At 42.9% G+C, this 17,490-nt stretch overlaps 1 protein-coding gene across 1 annotated transcript in view; it reads left to right on the forward strand.

Moving 5' to 3' along the window:
* The window catches only part of LOC111950011 (short transient receptor potential channel 5), a 41,326-nt gene extending 25,493 nt beyond the window's left edge, over positions 1–15,833 (forward strand). Inside the window, exons 5-12 of the mRNA XM_070434645.1 lie at positions 3,224–3,560; positions 3,865–4,004; positions 4,157–4,479; positions 5,080–5,275; positions 6,009–6,218; positions 7,544–7,585; positions 13,264–13,353; positions 13,497–15,833. Of these exons, the coding sequence (XP_070290746.1) occupies positions 3,224–3,560; positions 3,865–4,004; positions 4,157–4,479; positions 5,080–5,275; positions 6,009–6,218; positions 7,544–7,585; positions 13,264–13,353; positions 13,497–14,366 (2,208 nt within the window). The 3' untranslated portion in view covers positions 14,367–15,833. The remainder of the gene's footprint in view (positions 1–3,223; positions 3,561–3,864; positions 4,005–4,156; positions 4,480–5,079; positions 5,276–6,008; positions 6,219–7,543; positions 7,586–13,263; positions 13,354–13,496) is intronic.
* Positions 15,834–17,490: the final 1,657 nt, after the last annotated feature.

Genomic DNA, 17,490 nt, shown 5'->3' on the forward strand with positions numbered 1-17,490 from the left:
AAGAGCAAATCATAAAGAAAAAAAAAAAAATAAAAAAGAATACCACATTGGATTATTGTACACATCTCCAAATAGGTTATTTTCCAGTGCTTCGGATATAAAGTTGATGTGTGCTACAGATCATAAAGTTCCTGGTCTTGCCAGCTTCCGTGCAGGTAAACTACTTTTCCCAGTGTTAGTCCCGGCGCTATCCTCCACTGATGACCCATGGCAGGTTGGCACTGCAGCTTATATACCCAAAATACCAAACAAACATCCCTGCAAGCTCCATGAATACACTGAACAATACCCAAACAAACCCCTGCCAGTTGCACATGGAGGATACAGCCGTGTGCAAAACTACTTGCTGTAGTTTGAATTCTGATATCTGATATTTGAAGCGAGCATTGGCTTGCTCATCGAGTAGTGCTGGAAACAGGCTTGTTTCGGATTAGTTTACTGTATCACAAATTCATCAGGACAAGATGAATCTATAACCCATCTATAAACTAATCTATAACCCATCTACATTAACTCATCTTATACCGTATACATTAACCATCTATAACCCATCCTATGACCATCTATACCCCTATAACTCTCCACCATAACCATCTATAAACTCAATCCATAACCCATGTATAAACTAATTTTATAACATAACTATAACATCTATAACATTAACTCATCTATAACCCCATCTATAAACTCATCTATAACCCATCTATACCTCATCTATAACCCATCTATACTCAACTATAACCATCTATAACGCCCATCTATAACCCATCTATAACCCATCTACCTTAACTCCTATTAACATCTATAAACATAAAACATCGTACATAAACATCTCTATAACCATCAATAAACTCATATAAGCCCATCTATAAACTCATCTATAACCCATCTACATCAACTCATATATAACCATCTACATTAACTCATATATAAGCCTTGGTACATTAACTAATCTATAACCATCACAAACAAATCTATAAACCGTCTATAAACTATCTAACCCCTTTAAACTCATAAATAACCCATCTATAACATCTATAAACTCATCTATAACCATCTATTAAACTCATATAAACCCCCTCTATAAACCCATCTATAAACTCATATAACCCATCTACATTAACTCATCTAATAACCCCATCTATAAACTCATCTAAACCCATCTATACCTCATCTATAACCCAACTATAACTCATCTATAACCCATCTACATTGATCATCTATAAACTCATCTATAACCCATCTATACTCGTCTATAAACTCATCCATAACCCCATCTATAACTCATCTATAACCCATATACATTACATCATCTATAACCCCATCTATAAACTAATCTATAACCATCTATAAACTTTATCCATAAACCATCTATAAACTCAAATAACACATCTATATTTAACTCATCTATAACTCATCTATAAAACTCATCTATAACCCATCTATAAAACGTATCCATAACCATCTATAATCATCTATACAATCTACATTGACTCATCTATAACGCATCATAACCCATCTATGTAAATCATATATTAGCCCATCTATAAACTTATCCATAAACCATCTATAAACTCAAATAACACATCTATATTAACTATCTACTATTAACTCATCTATAAACTCATCTATAACCCATCTAAACGTATCCATAACCATCTAAACTCATCTATAACCCTTCTACATTAACTCATCCTTAACCCATCTATACCTCTATAACATCTTAAATTCTATACCATGGGTTATAGATGAGTTTATAGATGGGTTATGGATGAGTTTATAGACGAGTTATAGATGGGTTATAGATGAGTTTATAGATGAGTCAATGTAGATGGGTTATAGATGAGTTATAGTTGGGTTATAGATGAGGTATAGATGGGTTATAGATGAGTTTATAGATGGGGTTATAGATGAGTTAATGTAGATGGGTTATATGAGTTTATAGATGGGTTTATAGAGGGGGTTTATATGAGTTTATAGATGGTTATAGATGAGTTTATAGATGTTATAGATGGGTTATTTATGAGTTTATAGAGGGGTTATAGATTAGTTTATAGACGGTTATAGATTTGTTTGTAGATGGTTATAGATTAGTTAATGTACAAGGCTATATATGAGTTAATGTAGATGGTTATATATGAGTTGATGTAGATGGGTTATAGATGAGTTTATAGATGGGCTATATATGAGTTTATTGATGGTTATAGATGAGTTAATGTAGATGTCTTATGTTTATAGATGTTAAATATGAGTTAAGGTAGATGGGTTATAGATGGGGTTATAGATGGGGTTATAGATGGGTTATAGATGAGTTATAGATGGGTTATAGATGAGGTATAGATGGGTTATAGATGAGTTTATAGATGGGGTTATAGATGAGTTAATGTTATAGATGTTATAGTTATTGTTATAAATTAGTTTATACATGGGTTATGGATGAGTTTATAGATGGGTTATGGATGAGTTTATAGATGGGTTATAGATGAGTCAATGCAGATGGGTTATAGATGAGTTAATGTAKATCGGTTATAGATGAGTTAATGTAGATGGGTTATAGATTAGTTTATAGATGGGTTATAGATTCATCTTGTCCTGATGAATTTGTGATACAGTAAACTATCCGAAACAAGCCTGTTTCCAGCACTACTGAATGAGCAAGCCAATGCTGCTTACAACATATCAGATATCAGAAATTCAAACTACAGCAAGTAGTTCTGCACACGACTGTATTCCATGTGCAACTGGCAGGGCTGTTTGTTTGGGTATTGTTCAGTTGTATTCCATGTGCAGCTTGCAGGGATGTTTGTTTGGGTATTTTGGGGTATATAAGCTGCAGTGCCAACCTCATGGGTCATCAGTGGGAGGATAGCGCCGGGGACTAACACTGGGAAGTAAGTTTTACTGCACGGAAGCTGGCAAGAGCCAGGAACTTTATGATCTGTAGCACACATCAACTTTATATCCGAAGCACTGGAAGAATCCTATTTGAGATGTGTACAATATCCATTGTGGTATTCTTACCCCAGGCACTTCTATTCTATTTGTTGATCTAATAATTTGACCGGTGTTGGCTGGAGTTGAACTGTTATCTATTGCCAATGAAGGAGAGTTGTGACATAGGTTGAGTATCACCCTGTATAGCACATGCCAAGGGTGATACTGCCGTTTCGATTTGCCTTACCGATGTTCTTCCCTCCATCTCTGATACTCTCTTCCTCTCCAGTTTGTGTCCCAGCCAAACTGTCAGCAGCTCCTGGCCACCCTGTGGTACGACGGTTTCCCCGGGTGGCGCAGACGCCATTGGGCGGTCAAGCTGGTCACCTGCTTCACCATCGGCCTGCTCTTCCCCATCTTCTCCCTGGTCTACCTGCTGGCCCCCAAGAGCGCCCTGGGCCTCTTCATCAAGAAGCCCTTCATCAAGTTCATCTGCCACACAGCCTCCTACCTGACTTTTCTTTTCCTCCTCCTCCTGGCCTCCCAGCACATCGTGAGAACAGACCTGCATGTCCAGGGCCCGCCACCCACCGTGGTGGAGTGGATGATCCTTCCCTGGGTGCTGGGTGAGCAGGGGGTGGGGTGGCAGGCAGTGATGGGGGAGGTTTAGGGCTAGAGAGATATCCTTAACGGTCAGTGTCGTACCTTTTTACATGATCACACTCAGGCCTTATCATTATAATCCATCTCTAACAGGATCTAACTGGTAACTGGGTGGATATTGAGAAATACAATGCTGTATTTGCTGCCATTAATCTGTTTCTGATTTGGACTAGTTGTGCTGATAGAAAAAAATATCATGACAGGTGACATTAATTGTAGTGTGCAATGCCATGTGTCTTACTGACTTGACACCTGTTTGCCCTTCAGGCTTCATCTGGGCTGAGATAAAGGAGATGTGGGACGGAGGCTTCACTGAGTACGTCCATGACTGGTGGAACCTGATGGACTTTGCCATGAACTCTCTCTACTTGGCCACTATCTCACTCAAAATAGTAGCTTACTTCAAGGTAAGTCACACGTTTATCTTTTCAAGATGAGTTGATGATATTTTGAGGGCTAAGAAATTCCTGTCTATCTTTTTGCCTGCTTTACACATTGCAATATGATAACCATGGCCTTCTGGCAGGTAGCTAACAGCCTCTCTCCGTTTCAACAACAGTACAACAGCTCTCGGCCGAGGGAGGAATGGGAGATGTGGCACCCAACGCTGATAGCCGAGGCCCTGTTTGCTATCGCCAACATCTTCAGCTCCCTGCGCCTCATCTCCCTGTTCACAGCCAACTCCCACCTGGGGCCTCTGCAGATCTCCCTGGGACGCATGCTGCTGGACATCCTCAAGTTCCTCTTCATCTACTGCCTGGTGCTGCTGGCCTTCGCCAACGGGCTCAACCAGCTGTACTTCTACTACGAGACCAAGGCYTCGGACGAGCCCAACAACTGCAAGGGCATCCGCTGCGAGAAGCAGAACAACGCCTTCTCTACGTGAGTCACCTGAGGGCCCGTTGTCCTAGAAAGAGTGTGTCATGACAAAAGGAGGGTTTTGGATAGACAGAGAAAGAAGAGCGTGTGGAGAGATGAATGAAACGAGTACTTTCTAAAACAAGGAGGGGAGTGAAGAGGTAGAGGGCAGGGTTAAGGAAGGAGCTTGAAAGATATTGGGGGGGGGAGCCGAGACGGAACATGAAGAGATACGAATTGTTCGGGAAGTGGGTGGCAGGTTTGGAATAGGTGTCAGGTTCCACACAGGGTCTGATACTCCAATGCCTATTGTCATTGAAAAGCACTTTTTCACATGTTCCCCGAGGTTTCACACAGAAACCTGCAGTATGCACATAATCCTCTCCCTGTCACGTAATGAATAAAAAATAGTGCAGTGTACTAAATCTCATCTGCTTCCTCCAGCCCCTGAGTCATTTTGGAGATTGAGCAGTTTGCATCGCTCGCCTCCATCTGTTTTCTAGGTTGTAATATTACATTGAGTAACTGTAATGCAAAACATATTTTTAGGATTCAAAGGCTATGCTGCTTGGCTTTTAAAAAAAAGAAGAAAATCTGTATAAAAAAAATCTTGTTCTTTCCCAGGCTGTTTGAGACGTTGCAGTCCCTGTTCTGGTCGATATTCGGCCTGCTCAACCTGTACGTGACCAACGTGAAGGCACGCCATGAGTTCACAGAGTTTGTGGGAGCCACCATGTTCGGTACCTACAACGTTATCTCCCTGGTGGTGCTGCTCAACATGCTCATCGCCATGATGAACAAYTCCTATCAGCTCATCGCTGTGAGTCACGTCACGTCGTTTCTCTCTGTCCAGCTCTCTCTCAGCTGTCTGCTAGCTCCTTTATCAGGGGAAGTCACATGGCCCTTCCCATCTTTTTCGTGGAGCTCTTGCTGGTGCTTAATGATCAAGCGGCGCTTGCAGTTGATCTCAAGAAGTTATGCAAAGTGTCTCTCAATCTCAGCAGGAATAAGAACCAGAATGAGTCATTGCGATAAAATATTGTAGATCATGAAAGGCAGGTCACACATCTTAGAGAGTTTGTAGTTATGGGGCTGCAGGCATCACACAGAGACGTATTTATATCTGTTTATTTTCCTCCAACTAACCTTTCTGCGAGAGCTTATGTAACCCGATGGTAGAGGGCCTCCCGCCCATGTATCACTCTCCCTGGGAGCTGTGTGAAAATGCACAGCTCCCAGGGACAAAACACACACACACACACACACACACACACACACACACAGACCACACCCACACAGATCCTACAATCCACCAACCAAACCCCATCAGAGAACAGCGCATTGCCTAAGGCACATCTAGGGAAAGGGAAGACAGGATGTAACTACATGTTACGGAAACAATTTATTTCAAGCAGATCAAATGTTATTTTAGCCCTGCTATTAAGTGGGTTTTTCATCACTCTCAGTGATAGTAAATGTGATCGCATAGGATGTAAGAGAGATTTATTTCTGATGGTGCAGCGCTCCTTTAATATCTAAATACCCTTGTACAGGATCATGCGGACATTGAATGGAAGTTTGCCCGCACCAAGCTGTGGATGAGTTATTTTGACGAGGGAGGAACTCTCCCTCCGCCCTTCAACATCGTCCCCAGCCCCAAGTCAGTGTGGTACCTGTGTGTGTGGACGCACAACCGCCTGTGTGGACGGGACCGTCCCAGTCCCGACGACCCGAGGAAACACGAGAACTTAAAGGAGTTCACGGTACCACATTTACAAACCTGTACAGTCAATATAGTATACCGTGTACACACACTCACTCAATTCTCACCTGGCAGTTTCCTTTTTGCTGTGTCATATCAGTGAAAGACATGAGATTGCTTTACTACAATCATCGCCTTGCTCCTCCATTTCTATATAATAACACAATCCCATACGTTTTATGGGATCCTTGCCTGTAAATGTTATGGAGAGCTTGAGAATATTGTTAGGGCTATCAGTTTCCCCCAGCTGTGAAGTTACTGACAAGGGACTGTATATCCTGGTGGCCCAGCATCCAGCTGCAGTGGGCAGGCACATGTTGCCAAGCAACCCTTCCTCAGGCTCCAAATACACTGGATGTCTCCCAGTCAGCTGAACTTCTCTCCTCTACCAGCAGCAATCCTGTTCTACCGTTCCACTGTTCTACTCCACACTACCGCTTACACAGAGGCATTCGCGTTACCTTCACCTACTCACCAAACACAACAGACACATGTTTTGGGATATAACGTTGGATACTAATGGATATGCACCCTTTTGAATCAGAAGTTTGGTTTGAAGAGGAGAAAATATAGTGGAACAAAGTCTGAAATTATCGTTCCATGGGTGCGATATTTTTGCCTCTAACTTTCTCACTCATCATTATTCAAGATTCGTTCATGACCATCTGTGATCATGGTAGCATCCACATTAATGTAGAAGTGTTTAGAAAAATATTATATTCTTATTTACAATAAAAGTGACTGCAGAATGACACAATACATTATTGATCATTCATTTCAATTGGTCACAAAATAATCTCAAACACAACCAAAACAAACAGCAAATGCATCCAACATGTTTATAGAGTCATAAACTTGATGTAGTCATTGGGCAGTAGGAATATGGGACCAAATACTACACGTTTGACTACTTTAATACACATAAGTGAATTTGTCCAAATACTTTTGGTTCCCTAAAATGAGGGGGACTATATACAAAAAGTGCAGCAATGTCTAAACGGTTCACCCATTATGGATGAAGATATCCTCAAATTAAAGCTAACAGTCTGCAATTCAACCCCAGAGTTATTGTATAATTTCAAATCCAAAGTGCTGGAGAACAGATCCAAAACAAAAACGTTACTGTCCAAATACTTCTGGACCTTACATTCCTTAGCTCTTTAACCCCTTTTTAGAACATGTGCATTGCGTCACTCTCACAGTACAAATGTAACACGCATCAGCAGAGACACCACTAGAGTGATACCAATACATTTGTTCGGTTAATATAAATGGTGCGCACGAACAAAAGTTGTTTCATTCGTCTGCTTTTTSATTTTGTTCTAGGAGCGGCATGCTGACAACCTGATTCAGAACCAGCATTATCAGGTAAAAAGCTGCTATCATTAAAAACTATGGACAAGAGCGTATGCATGTCCACACGCACGCACGCACGCACAAACACAACCTCTTGACGCCTCATTGTTGAGCTGCATGAAGAACATTTGTACTGCACACTATGTATTAGAATCTATTATTACGCTGTTGACATTTTGGCAAAGTGGGGAACAGGTGTCAGTTACTGGATGTGTCGTCGTTATGGTGGTGGTGAGCTTGGCGGTAGGTTTCATTTTGATCCCAGGCATGTCCCAGTTGGCACACGCTAGTTGAATTAATGTTGTTTTACCATCATTTCTCAACCTATTGTGATGTGGAATCTACATGGAAAAACACATTTGGATTTGAAAAAAAAGTAATCAACCGGTACTGTTTTCATCTCATTTAAACATTGAAATTAGGGTCAAACTTCAACACAATAACTTAGCGTGACTAACAGGTTGTGACATCAATCACATTTCAACATAATCACAGAACTATGTACAGTATATGTTTCAATTAAAAATCCACATAGAAATGTTTCAAATCTTTTTCGTCCCATATTCAATATACAGTATATTGGGTGGTTGATATATTTTATTACATTTACATTACATTTAAGTCATTTAGCAGACGCTCTTATCCAGAGCGACTTACAAATTGGTGCATTCACCTTATGATATCCAGCTGACACCACGTTACAATAGTGCATCTAACTCTTTGTAGGGGGGGGGTAGAAGGATTACTTTATCCTATCCTAGGTATTCCTTAAAGAGGTGGGGTTTCAGGTGTCTCCGGAAGGTGGGATTGACTCCGCTGACCTGGCGTCGGAGGGAGTTTGTTCCACATTGGGGTGCCAGAGCAGCGAACAGTTTTGACTGGCTGAGCGGGAACTGTACTTCCTCAGAGTAGGGAGGCGAGCAGGCAGAGGTGGATGAACGCAGTTCCCTTGTTTGGTGTAGGGCCTGATCAGAGCCTGAAGGTACGGAGTGCCGTTTCCCTCACAGCTCCGTAGGCAAGCACCATGGTCTTGTAGCGGATGCGAGCTTCAACTGAAGCCAGTGGAGAGAGCGGAGGAGCGGGGTGACGTGAGAGAACTGTGGGAAAGTTGACACCAGACGGGCTGCGGCGTTCTGGATGAGTTGTAGGGGTTTAATGGCACAGGCAGGGACCCAGCCAACAGCGAGTTGCAGTAATCCAGACGGGAGATGACAAGTGCCTGGATTAGGACCTGCGCCGCTTCCTGCGTGAGGCAGGGTCGTACTCTGCGAATGTTGTAGAGCATGAACCTACAGGAACGGGTCACCGCTTGATGTTAGTTGAGAACGACAGGGTGTTGTCCAGGATCACGCCAAGGTTCTTAGCACTCTGGAGAGGACACAATGGAGTTGTCAACCTGTGATGGCGAGATCATGAACGGACAGTCCTCCCGGGAGGAAGAGCAGCTCCGTCTTGCCGAGGTTCAGCTTGAGTGGTGATCCGTCATCCACACTGATATTGTCTGCCAGACATGCAGAGATGCTATCACCACCTGTTTCAGAGGGGGAAAGGAGAAGATTAATGTTGTGTGTCGCATAGCAATGATAGAGAGACCATGTGAGATATGACAGAGCCAAGTTGACTTGGTGTATAGCGAGAATAGGAGAGGGCCTAGAACAGAGCCCTGGGGGACACCAGTGGTGAGAGCACGTGTGGTGCGAGACAGATTCTCGCCACGCCACCTGGTAGGAGCGACCTGTCAGGTAGGACGCAATCCAGAGTGGGCCGCGCCGGAGATGCCCAGCTCGAGAGAGGGTGGAGAGGAGGATCTGATGGTTCACAGTATCAAAGGCAGCCGATAGGTCTAGAAGGATGAGAGCAGAGGAGAGAGAGTTAGCTTTAGCAGTGCGGAGCGCCTCCGTGACACAGAGAAGAGCAGCTCAGTTGAATGACTAGTCTTGAAACCTGACTGATTTGGATCAAGAAGGTCATTCTGAGAGAGATAGCAGAGAGACTGCCAAGACGCACGTTCAAGAGTTTTGGAGAGAAAAGAAAGAAGGGTACTGGTCTGTAGTTGTTGACATCGAGGGATCGAGTGTAGGTTTTTTCAGAAGGGGTGCAACTCTCGCTCTTCTTAGAGACGGAAGGACGTAGCCAGCGTCAAGATGAGTTGATGAGCGAGTGAGGTAAGGGAGAAGGTCTCCGGAAATGTCTGGAGAACGAGAGAGGGGATAGGGTCAAGCGGGCAGGTTGTTGGGCGGCGGCCGTCACAAGACGCAGGATTTCACTGGAGGAGGGGGAGAGAAAGAGGTCAAAGCACAGGGTAGGGCAGTGTGAGCAGAACCAGCGGTGTCGTTTGACTTAGCAAACGAGATCGGATTGTCGTCGGACCTCTCTTTTCAAAATGGTTGACGAAGTCATCAGCAGAGAGGGAGGAGGGGGAGGAGGAGGGAGAAGGATTCAGGAGGGAGGAGAAGGTGGCAAAGAGCTTCCTAGGGTTAGAGGCAGATGCTTGGAATTTAGAGTGGTAGAAATTGGCTTTACAAGCAGGACGAATTAATATTATATATTATATTATTTTTATATTATTACTAATTATTACTATTATTATTATATTATTACTAAAGAATTTTATATTATATTTATATTTCATTAGATCTTGTTTCAATGTTGATAGTAAATGGTATGTTTGAATCAACGTCATTGTTTCAATGGCATTGAAATAAAATACGAAGCCACAGGCCAACGATTCCTGCCTGAACAGTGACTCCTGCTGGTTTATGAGGGGTAATGCACATCGGCGAGAACAAGTCTACCATCCAGACACCTACCTCTAACGTTTAGAAACAAGCTGTGCTTGTTTCAGCTGAGCTATTACGTCAACACATTTAACCACTGATCAGCTTCCATACTCATTTGCRTAGACACCCTAAATAAAAGAATAGTTGAAAGTAAATASCTTTTTTTCCCTCCACAACTTAGATTGTTGGTTGAGATGGATACGTGAATCCAACATATTAATAACTAATTTGTAGACAACYTGGATATTTAATTGTGAACGCAACCAAATATCAACATTTGAAGGAGAGGTATCTACTGTTTGGATAGTATATACAGTAGATATTAGGAATAACACATATAAAAGACAATATCCAAAGGTAAAAGTTTATTATTAATATCCTGCATTTAGYGTAACATTTAAAAGGCTAATGTTCACTACTTCTAAACTTCCAAAGATCCAATCAGCAATGGATGAATGATAATATTCCTAGCTTCACGTTGAAATGATGGTGTCCTTTGGGCAAATCAGATGTCAATGTAGCCTACATAAACCCAACCTCACTCTGAATTTACTTTCACATACAGCATGTTGTCGATTCGAACGTACGTTGATTTTTACTATCAACATTGAAATACGGTCAAAATAAATATGTCTAATCAAATATGAAATCCAACATTTCAACCACCCAACAATATATATTATTGAATGTTTTTTAAATATATATACTTTTTTAACTAACCTTTATTTAACTTGGCAATGATGATAGGATGAAAAAGATTTCAAAAGTTTCTATGCGGAATTTAACCCAATTTCAACATTTTACACAGTTCTGATGATTATGTTGAAATAAGATTGATGTAACAACTTGTTAGTCAGGTTAAGTCATCGTATTTAAGATGAAGATTCCACGTTACAATAGGTTGACAGATGATGTTGATTCAACCAGTGTGTGCCCAGTGGGATGTTCATTTGTTTATTAGTCCGTGCTCATCACAGTAATTGCAATTAGCTCAACCTTTGGCGACCCTCCTCTCCCCCCTCCCCTTCATTTCCCCCAGTTAAGGCCTTGTGCTGCTGGGGCTCCTCAGCTGACTTGTAAAACCGAATGCATTGACTGGAGCCTGCGYTGTCTAATGAAACTGCTGTATCAAAGAATACAGCTGCCGCTCCWAATGAAGGAGTTTGGGGAATAGGGCAGAACCTATCAGAGAAAGGGATGCACTGAGGCAACTCTTAGTGCATGTGGTGAGGTGAGTGGTATGCCTACATACATTACATGATCCAAAGTATGTGGACACCTGCTCRTCAAACATCTTATTCCAAAATCATGGGCATTAATGTGGAGTTGGTCCCCCTTTTGCTGCTATAACAGCCTCCACTCTTCCTGGAAGGCTTTCCACTAGATGTTGGAGCATTGCTGCAGGGACTAGCTTCCATTCAGCCACAAGAGTATTAGTGAGGTCGGGCACCGATGTCGGGCGATTAGGCCTGGCTCGCAGTCGGCGTTCCAATTCATCCTAAATGTGTTTGATGGGGTTGAGGTCAGGGCTCTATGCAGCCCAGTCAAGTTGTTCCACACCAATCTCAACAAACCATTTCTGCATGGACCTCGCTTTGTGCACAGAGGCATTGTCATGCTGAAACAGGAAAGGGCCTTCCCCAATCTGTTGACACAAAGTTGGAAGCACAGAATCGTCTACAATGTCATTGTATCCTGTATCGTTAAGATTTCCCTTCACTGGAACTAAGGGGCCTAGCCCGAACCATGAACAATAGTCCCAGACCATTATTCCTCATCCACCMAACTTTACAGTTGGCACTATGCATTGGGGCAGGTAGCGTTCTCCTGGCATCCGCCAAACCCAGATGATGAAGCATGATTCATCCCTCCAGAGAATGCGTTTCCRCTGAGTCCAATGGCGGMAAGCTTTACACCATTCCGGCCGATACTTGGCATTGCACATGGTGATCTTAGGCTTGTGTACGGCTGCTTGGCCATGTAAAACCATTTCATGAAGCTCCCGGCGAACAGTTATTGTGCTGATGTTGCTTCCAGAGACAGTTTGGAAATTGGTAGTAAGTGTTGCAACCGAGGACATACCATTTTTTTACGTGCTTCAGCACTCGGCGGTCCCGTTCTGTGAGCTTGTGTGGCCTACCACTTCGCAGCTGAGCCATTGTTGCTACTAGACGTTTCCACTTCACAATAACAGCACTTACAGTTGACCGGGACAGCTCTAGCAGGGCAGAAATTTGACGAACTGACTTGTTGGAAAGCTGGCATCCTGTGACGGTGCCACGTTGAAAGTCACTGAGCTCTTCAGTAAGACCATTCTACTGCCTGTTTGTCTATGGAGATTGCACTGGCTGTGTTCTCGAATTTTATACACCTGTCAGCAACGGGTGTGGCCGAAGTAGCCGAACCCACTAATCTGAAGGGGTGTCCACATACTTTTGTATAGTGTATCTCTTACCCTTCCAGTGCACACTATTAGATGCAATCTACAAACACCTCCACAAATATCCTCTTCCACAATTCATTCAATTGTTTTTACACCAAATTATTGTTCTGTAAAAGAAAAAGTCTGGTTTGATTTCAACCATTGGTCCATTGTGTCCTAAACATGCAAATGAATGCAAAGTTATGTACATCCAGATTTTCAACTCAAGCTAATACAAATGTCATGAATATGCCTAAACAGTTTTTCCTTATTAAATACAACATGCAAATGTGTGCATGCAAGGAAGGAAGAGCCTTTTTCCCCAAATCTCAGATCATTTCCTATTTAGGGAGKTACAAGTCTACAAAAATAGCTTACCAAGAAAAATATGCTTGTTTCTAGAATGTGCCCATGACTTCACCACTCATTTCATACTGTAGGAGTGTATCTAATGTGATTGTTTCTCTGCTGTGTGTCTTTGTGTATAGGAGGTGATCAGGAACCTGGTGAAGAGGTATGTAGCAGCCATGATCCGCAGTGCTAAAACAGACGAGGGTCTGACAGAGGAGAATTTTAAGGTAGGTATCTCAGAAGTTGTGTACTTAAGCTTTCATCCCCAAAATGTGCCTGTATATATATATCATAGTCGTTGAGCAATATCTAACTGTCCCTCATTGTGGATCTGTCCTTCGCCTCTATCCCCCTCTTAACTGATCCATAGGAGCTCAAGCAGGACATCTCCAGTTTCCGCTACGAGGTGTTGGACCTGTTGGGGGACAGGAAGCCTCCGCGGAGGACCTACTCATCCAGCAGTGAGGCTACCCAGCAGGATGAGGCCAACGAGGAAGAAGGGGCTGGACAGGCCCAGGGTCAGTCCAGGGACCAAGGGGCCAAGGGGGTATCCTTCAGCACGTCAATCGCTGAGAGGAAGAGCAAGGACTCTGGGTTCAGCGTCTCCGCCCTCTTTAAGTCCATGTCAGGGGCAGAGGGGGCAGTGGACAACAAACCAAAGAGCAACGGGCTCAGATTCTCCTCCTCGCCCCCGTCCTCTGCTGCGTTAACCCGCAGTAGTGGCCGGCTGCAACGCTTCTCCAAGTCCAAGAGAGACTCCATCAGGCGGCTGGGCCTGCTCTTCTCCCGCATGAACGGACACGTCCCAGAGCCCAGGTCCCCTCTTCCCAGGATGCACCAGCCCACCTACAGCATCTCAGACGGTCTGCTTCGGCCACCCACAACCTGGCCGGACATCCAGACCCACCCCAATCCCCCGGTTACACGCAGCCTGTTCCAGCTGGGGGTGAACCTGAACGAGCTACCACATGCCCCTCCCCAGGCCCTGCCATTGGGGTCACCCCAGCAGGCTAACGGAAGTGACAGTCTGCTCCTGCGACCGGCGGGCCACTCCTTACCGCCGCCAGGCCACTCCGTGCCACCCCTGCACTGTGCTTCCAGCATCACGGCCTCCAGCTCTCGGGCTGTCCTCCTGGGCTCTAGTGAGGACATGTTTGAGGGCTGGATAGGACCTTGTGACGAGCTGGACTCTTCTGAGTGGGGGGCTGAGCAGGACGACTCCATCACAACACAGCTTTAGAGATCCCCCCCGGAATAATGACAGAATACTACTGTATGTTTAGGTCACTCTGCTGAAAGGACAGAAAGAATAAGTGGTTGACCCAAGTATACAAAACCCAGGACTCATTTTCACAAAGATATCATAGCAAAGTAGGAAGATTCTAAACATATAATGAAAAAAAAAGCTTYATCTATTGCAATATAACTACATGTTTGCATACTGCCACTTACCTGTGATCCTTAGATCATTGGGTCTGTAAGCTCACCATCCTCTTAACTTGTTTTCATACAGTTCAGACCCAGTTATTTCTATTTTACTCATCAAAATAGCACTGAGATTAAAGGGGTTCATATACACAGCTGAGGTATCACCATTGTCCAAACTTCTACTCTCTTACAAATATGTTTAATCTCGTTGCAAGTTTGTCTTTTACCAGACTGTTTTGCAGTGTTGTTCCATATGCACGTTTTCCTCATGTGCCAAATTTCCCCTACACTGTGTTCTGTTTGGTATGTGGTATAACCTAAACATGAATGGTTATCATGGTAGACAAGGTCGTGTGACATACATTTATTTCAGGCTTGCAGGTTGAATCTTTACAAGTTGTTTTTGGACAATTAACTAATAATACTGTTCTGTTTTTCTATGAAAGTTGTATTTTTCTATATTTTCTTGGAAATAAGACACTACCCGTTTTTGGCTATTGAGACAGGTAATGCACGAAATTCGCAGAGTAACATTTATAAAAATGTTATGTTTACTCTTAATCTAATTTATTTTTTCAAGATGGCTGTGAATTATAATACTCAAGATCAATTTAGAAGAGAACCTACGAAAACAATGTTTAATTGCTGTCAAAAACAAGCTTGTATACAAATACATTTATTTGATAATGAGAATTATCTACTAAAATACAATACATTTGACTGATTCTTAGAACTACGATTCCAAGTGGGCCATGTAATATGATGGCCTCTAACTGTGGTCACACAAAACACCACTGAAATGTCCAAAAATAGCGATACTCTGGGCAATTGTGACAGCGCAATGCATTCGCTAGTTGCAGTATTCATGGTTTACCTTAATGTGCCGTCTCACTCAAATTAACACTTTTACGATTCTCGTCATCTGAGGAAGTAGTAGTTGATATAAGTGTGGTATTTTGGCGTGGACGTTGGTCGGGGAAGCCAGCCCGCGGTCATGGATCCGGAGATGTGTCCCACTGCATGAGGCAAATGGGGGTCACACCAGATACTAACTGGTTTTCTGATCCACGCCCCTACTTTTTTTAAAGGGCTYTATCTGTGACCAACAGATGCATATCTGTATTCCCAGTTATGTGGAATCCATAGATTAGGGTCTAATGAATTTCTTTCAACTGACTGATTTCCTTATATGAACTAACTCAGTAAAATATTTGAAATTGTTGAATTTTGCGTTTATATTTTTGTTCTGACCAGCAAAATAAAGTCAAGAACAGCTTGGCACGGTTTTGTTACGTTTCTTTCTGGGACTGGAAAAAAAATGCCTGGAGCGTAAAATAACGTCATTAACCTGTTCCCATGCTTTTAAATACTATGAGGATGGTTGATTAGCAAGGGAGTTCAGGTGGGTAACAGCGCTAAATCCATATACGGCTCTAGTTCCTTGCTAATAGGCCGCATTACAATATAGGTGTCTGGGCCCATAGAGTTCCAGCTCCAATATGAAGTTCCTATTCCAAGGCTGCATTCCAATGCAGAAAGACAATGCCTATACAGTATAATGACGTTCCTGCTGTGGATTAGATTAGTCCTTTGAAGCTTCAAGAGTGACTGCCATTACAAAGTGTAAATAGGATAAAGTCAGTCYYGTCCCAAAATTGAGATTTGCGAGATGATAGGAAAAGATTGTATGTAACGGAATTAAGTGTACCATAAGTTTTTGGGTTGATTTCAAGCCTGCCCACAGCACCAAAGTAATCATCAATTCGGAGCGCAGCTGCACAAGACCCAATCCTAATGCCCATGGTCAATTTGATTTGACATTGGATATCCCTATAGGGCTAGTTAAGAACAATCAGAATGTCAACAAAGTACACAGGACAATATTTTTAAATGTCAATCGCTCCACAGTTCAATGACTTAAGCCTCAAACCAGCTAAAAATTGTAGAAATACATAAAAATAGTCCCATTTACATTGTGTAATGTACTGAGAGTCCCTAACTAGCACCAGAGATTGGATAGCCTATGTCAAACCAAATCTGCCAGGGTTGCACACCAGCCAAGTGAAGCTAATTGGCGAAATAAATTGGCTAGCCTGGGCAACTTCAAGACCTGGTTAGACTGTTAAATTATCTAGAAGGATACAGTAGGTGACACTATACTGCAGGGGTGTCAAACTCAACCCATGGAAGGCTGAGTGTCTGCAGGTTTTTAGTTTTTCCCCTTTCAATTAAGAGCTAGACAACCAAGTGAGGGAAGTTAAATACTACTTCCTGAACATTATTCAAATGCAAGGGTGGAGTGGTCTGAGTCAGAAGGGGCAAACTGAAACCTAGCTGTTATTGGCAGAGGTTTGGAACTCGTATCTATTAACTAATTTAACGCCTGGTGATGTCACCAGGCAGGCCAAAACTCCATCCCACCAAAACAGGCTGAAAGTTCATGCGGTCTTTTCCTACAGCTCTTACACTAAAAGTGCTTTATAATGGTCACAGTATTCCAACCTCTGTTATATTTTCACATTTTTCGGCGCTGGGCCAAAAATGACAAAGCTGAAAAACAAGGCACTCAGTTCAGCCCTGCTAGCTCTCCTCCCGAAACTGAGTTATAAACTACACATATTTTAACACTGCCCGAATACCAGTGAGCGCTTTCCATGGTGCTGATCATGACGAAGGGTAGCAACAACATCAGCCTTGTGCTGGCCAGGGTTCTGGAACCTCAGATACCACCATCATACCAAATTACTTCTCTAAAAGCAGGGCTCTCCAACCCTAATCTAGCACACACGATTCTAATAACCAGCTCCTAGATAAGATGAATCAGGTTAGTTACAACAGGGGATGGAGCAAAAACCTACACGAGTGTAGCTCTCTAGGAACAAAATTGGAGAGCCCTGCTCTAAAAAGRTACAGTTCAAATGACAAATTGTTACAAC

Source organism: Salvelinus sp. IW2-2015, linkage group LG23, assembly GCF_002910315.2.
Source record: "Salvelinus sp. IW2-2015 linkage group LG23, ASM291031v2, whole genome shotgun sequence".
NCBI lineage: Eukaryota > Metazoa > Chordata > Actinopteri > Salmoniformes > Salmonidae > Salvelinus > Salvelinus sp. IW2-2015.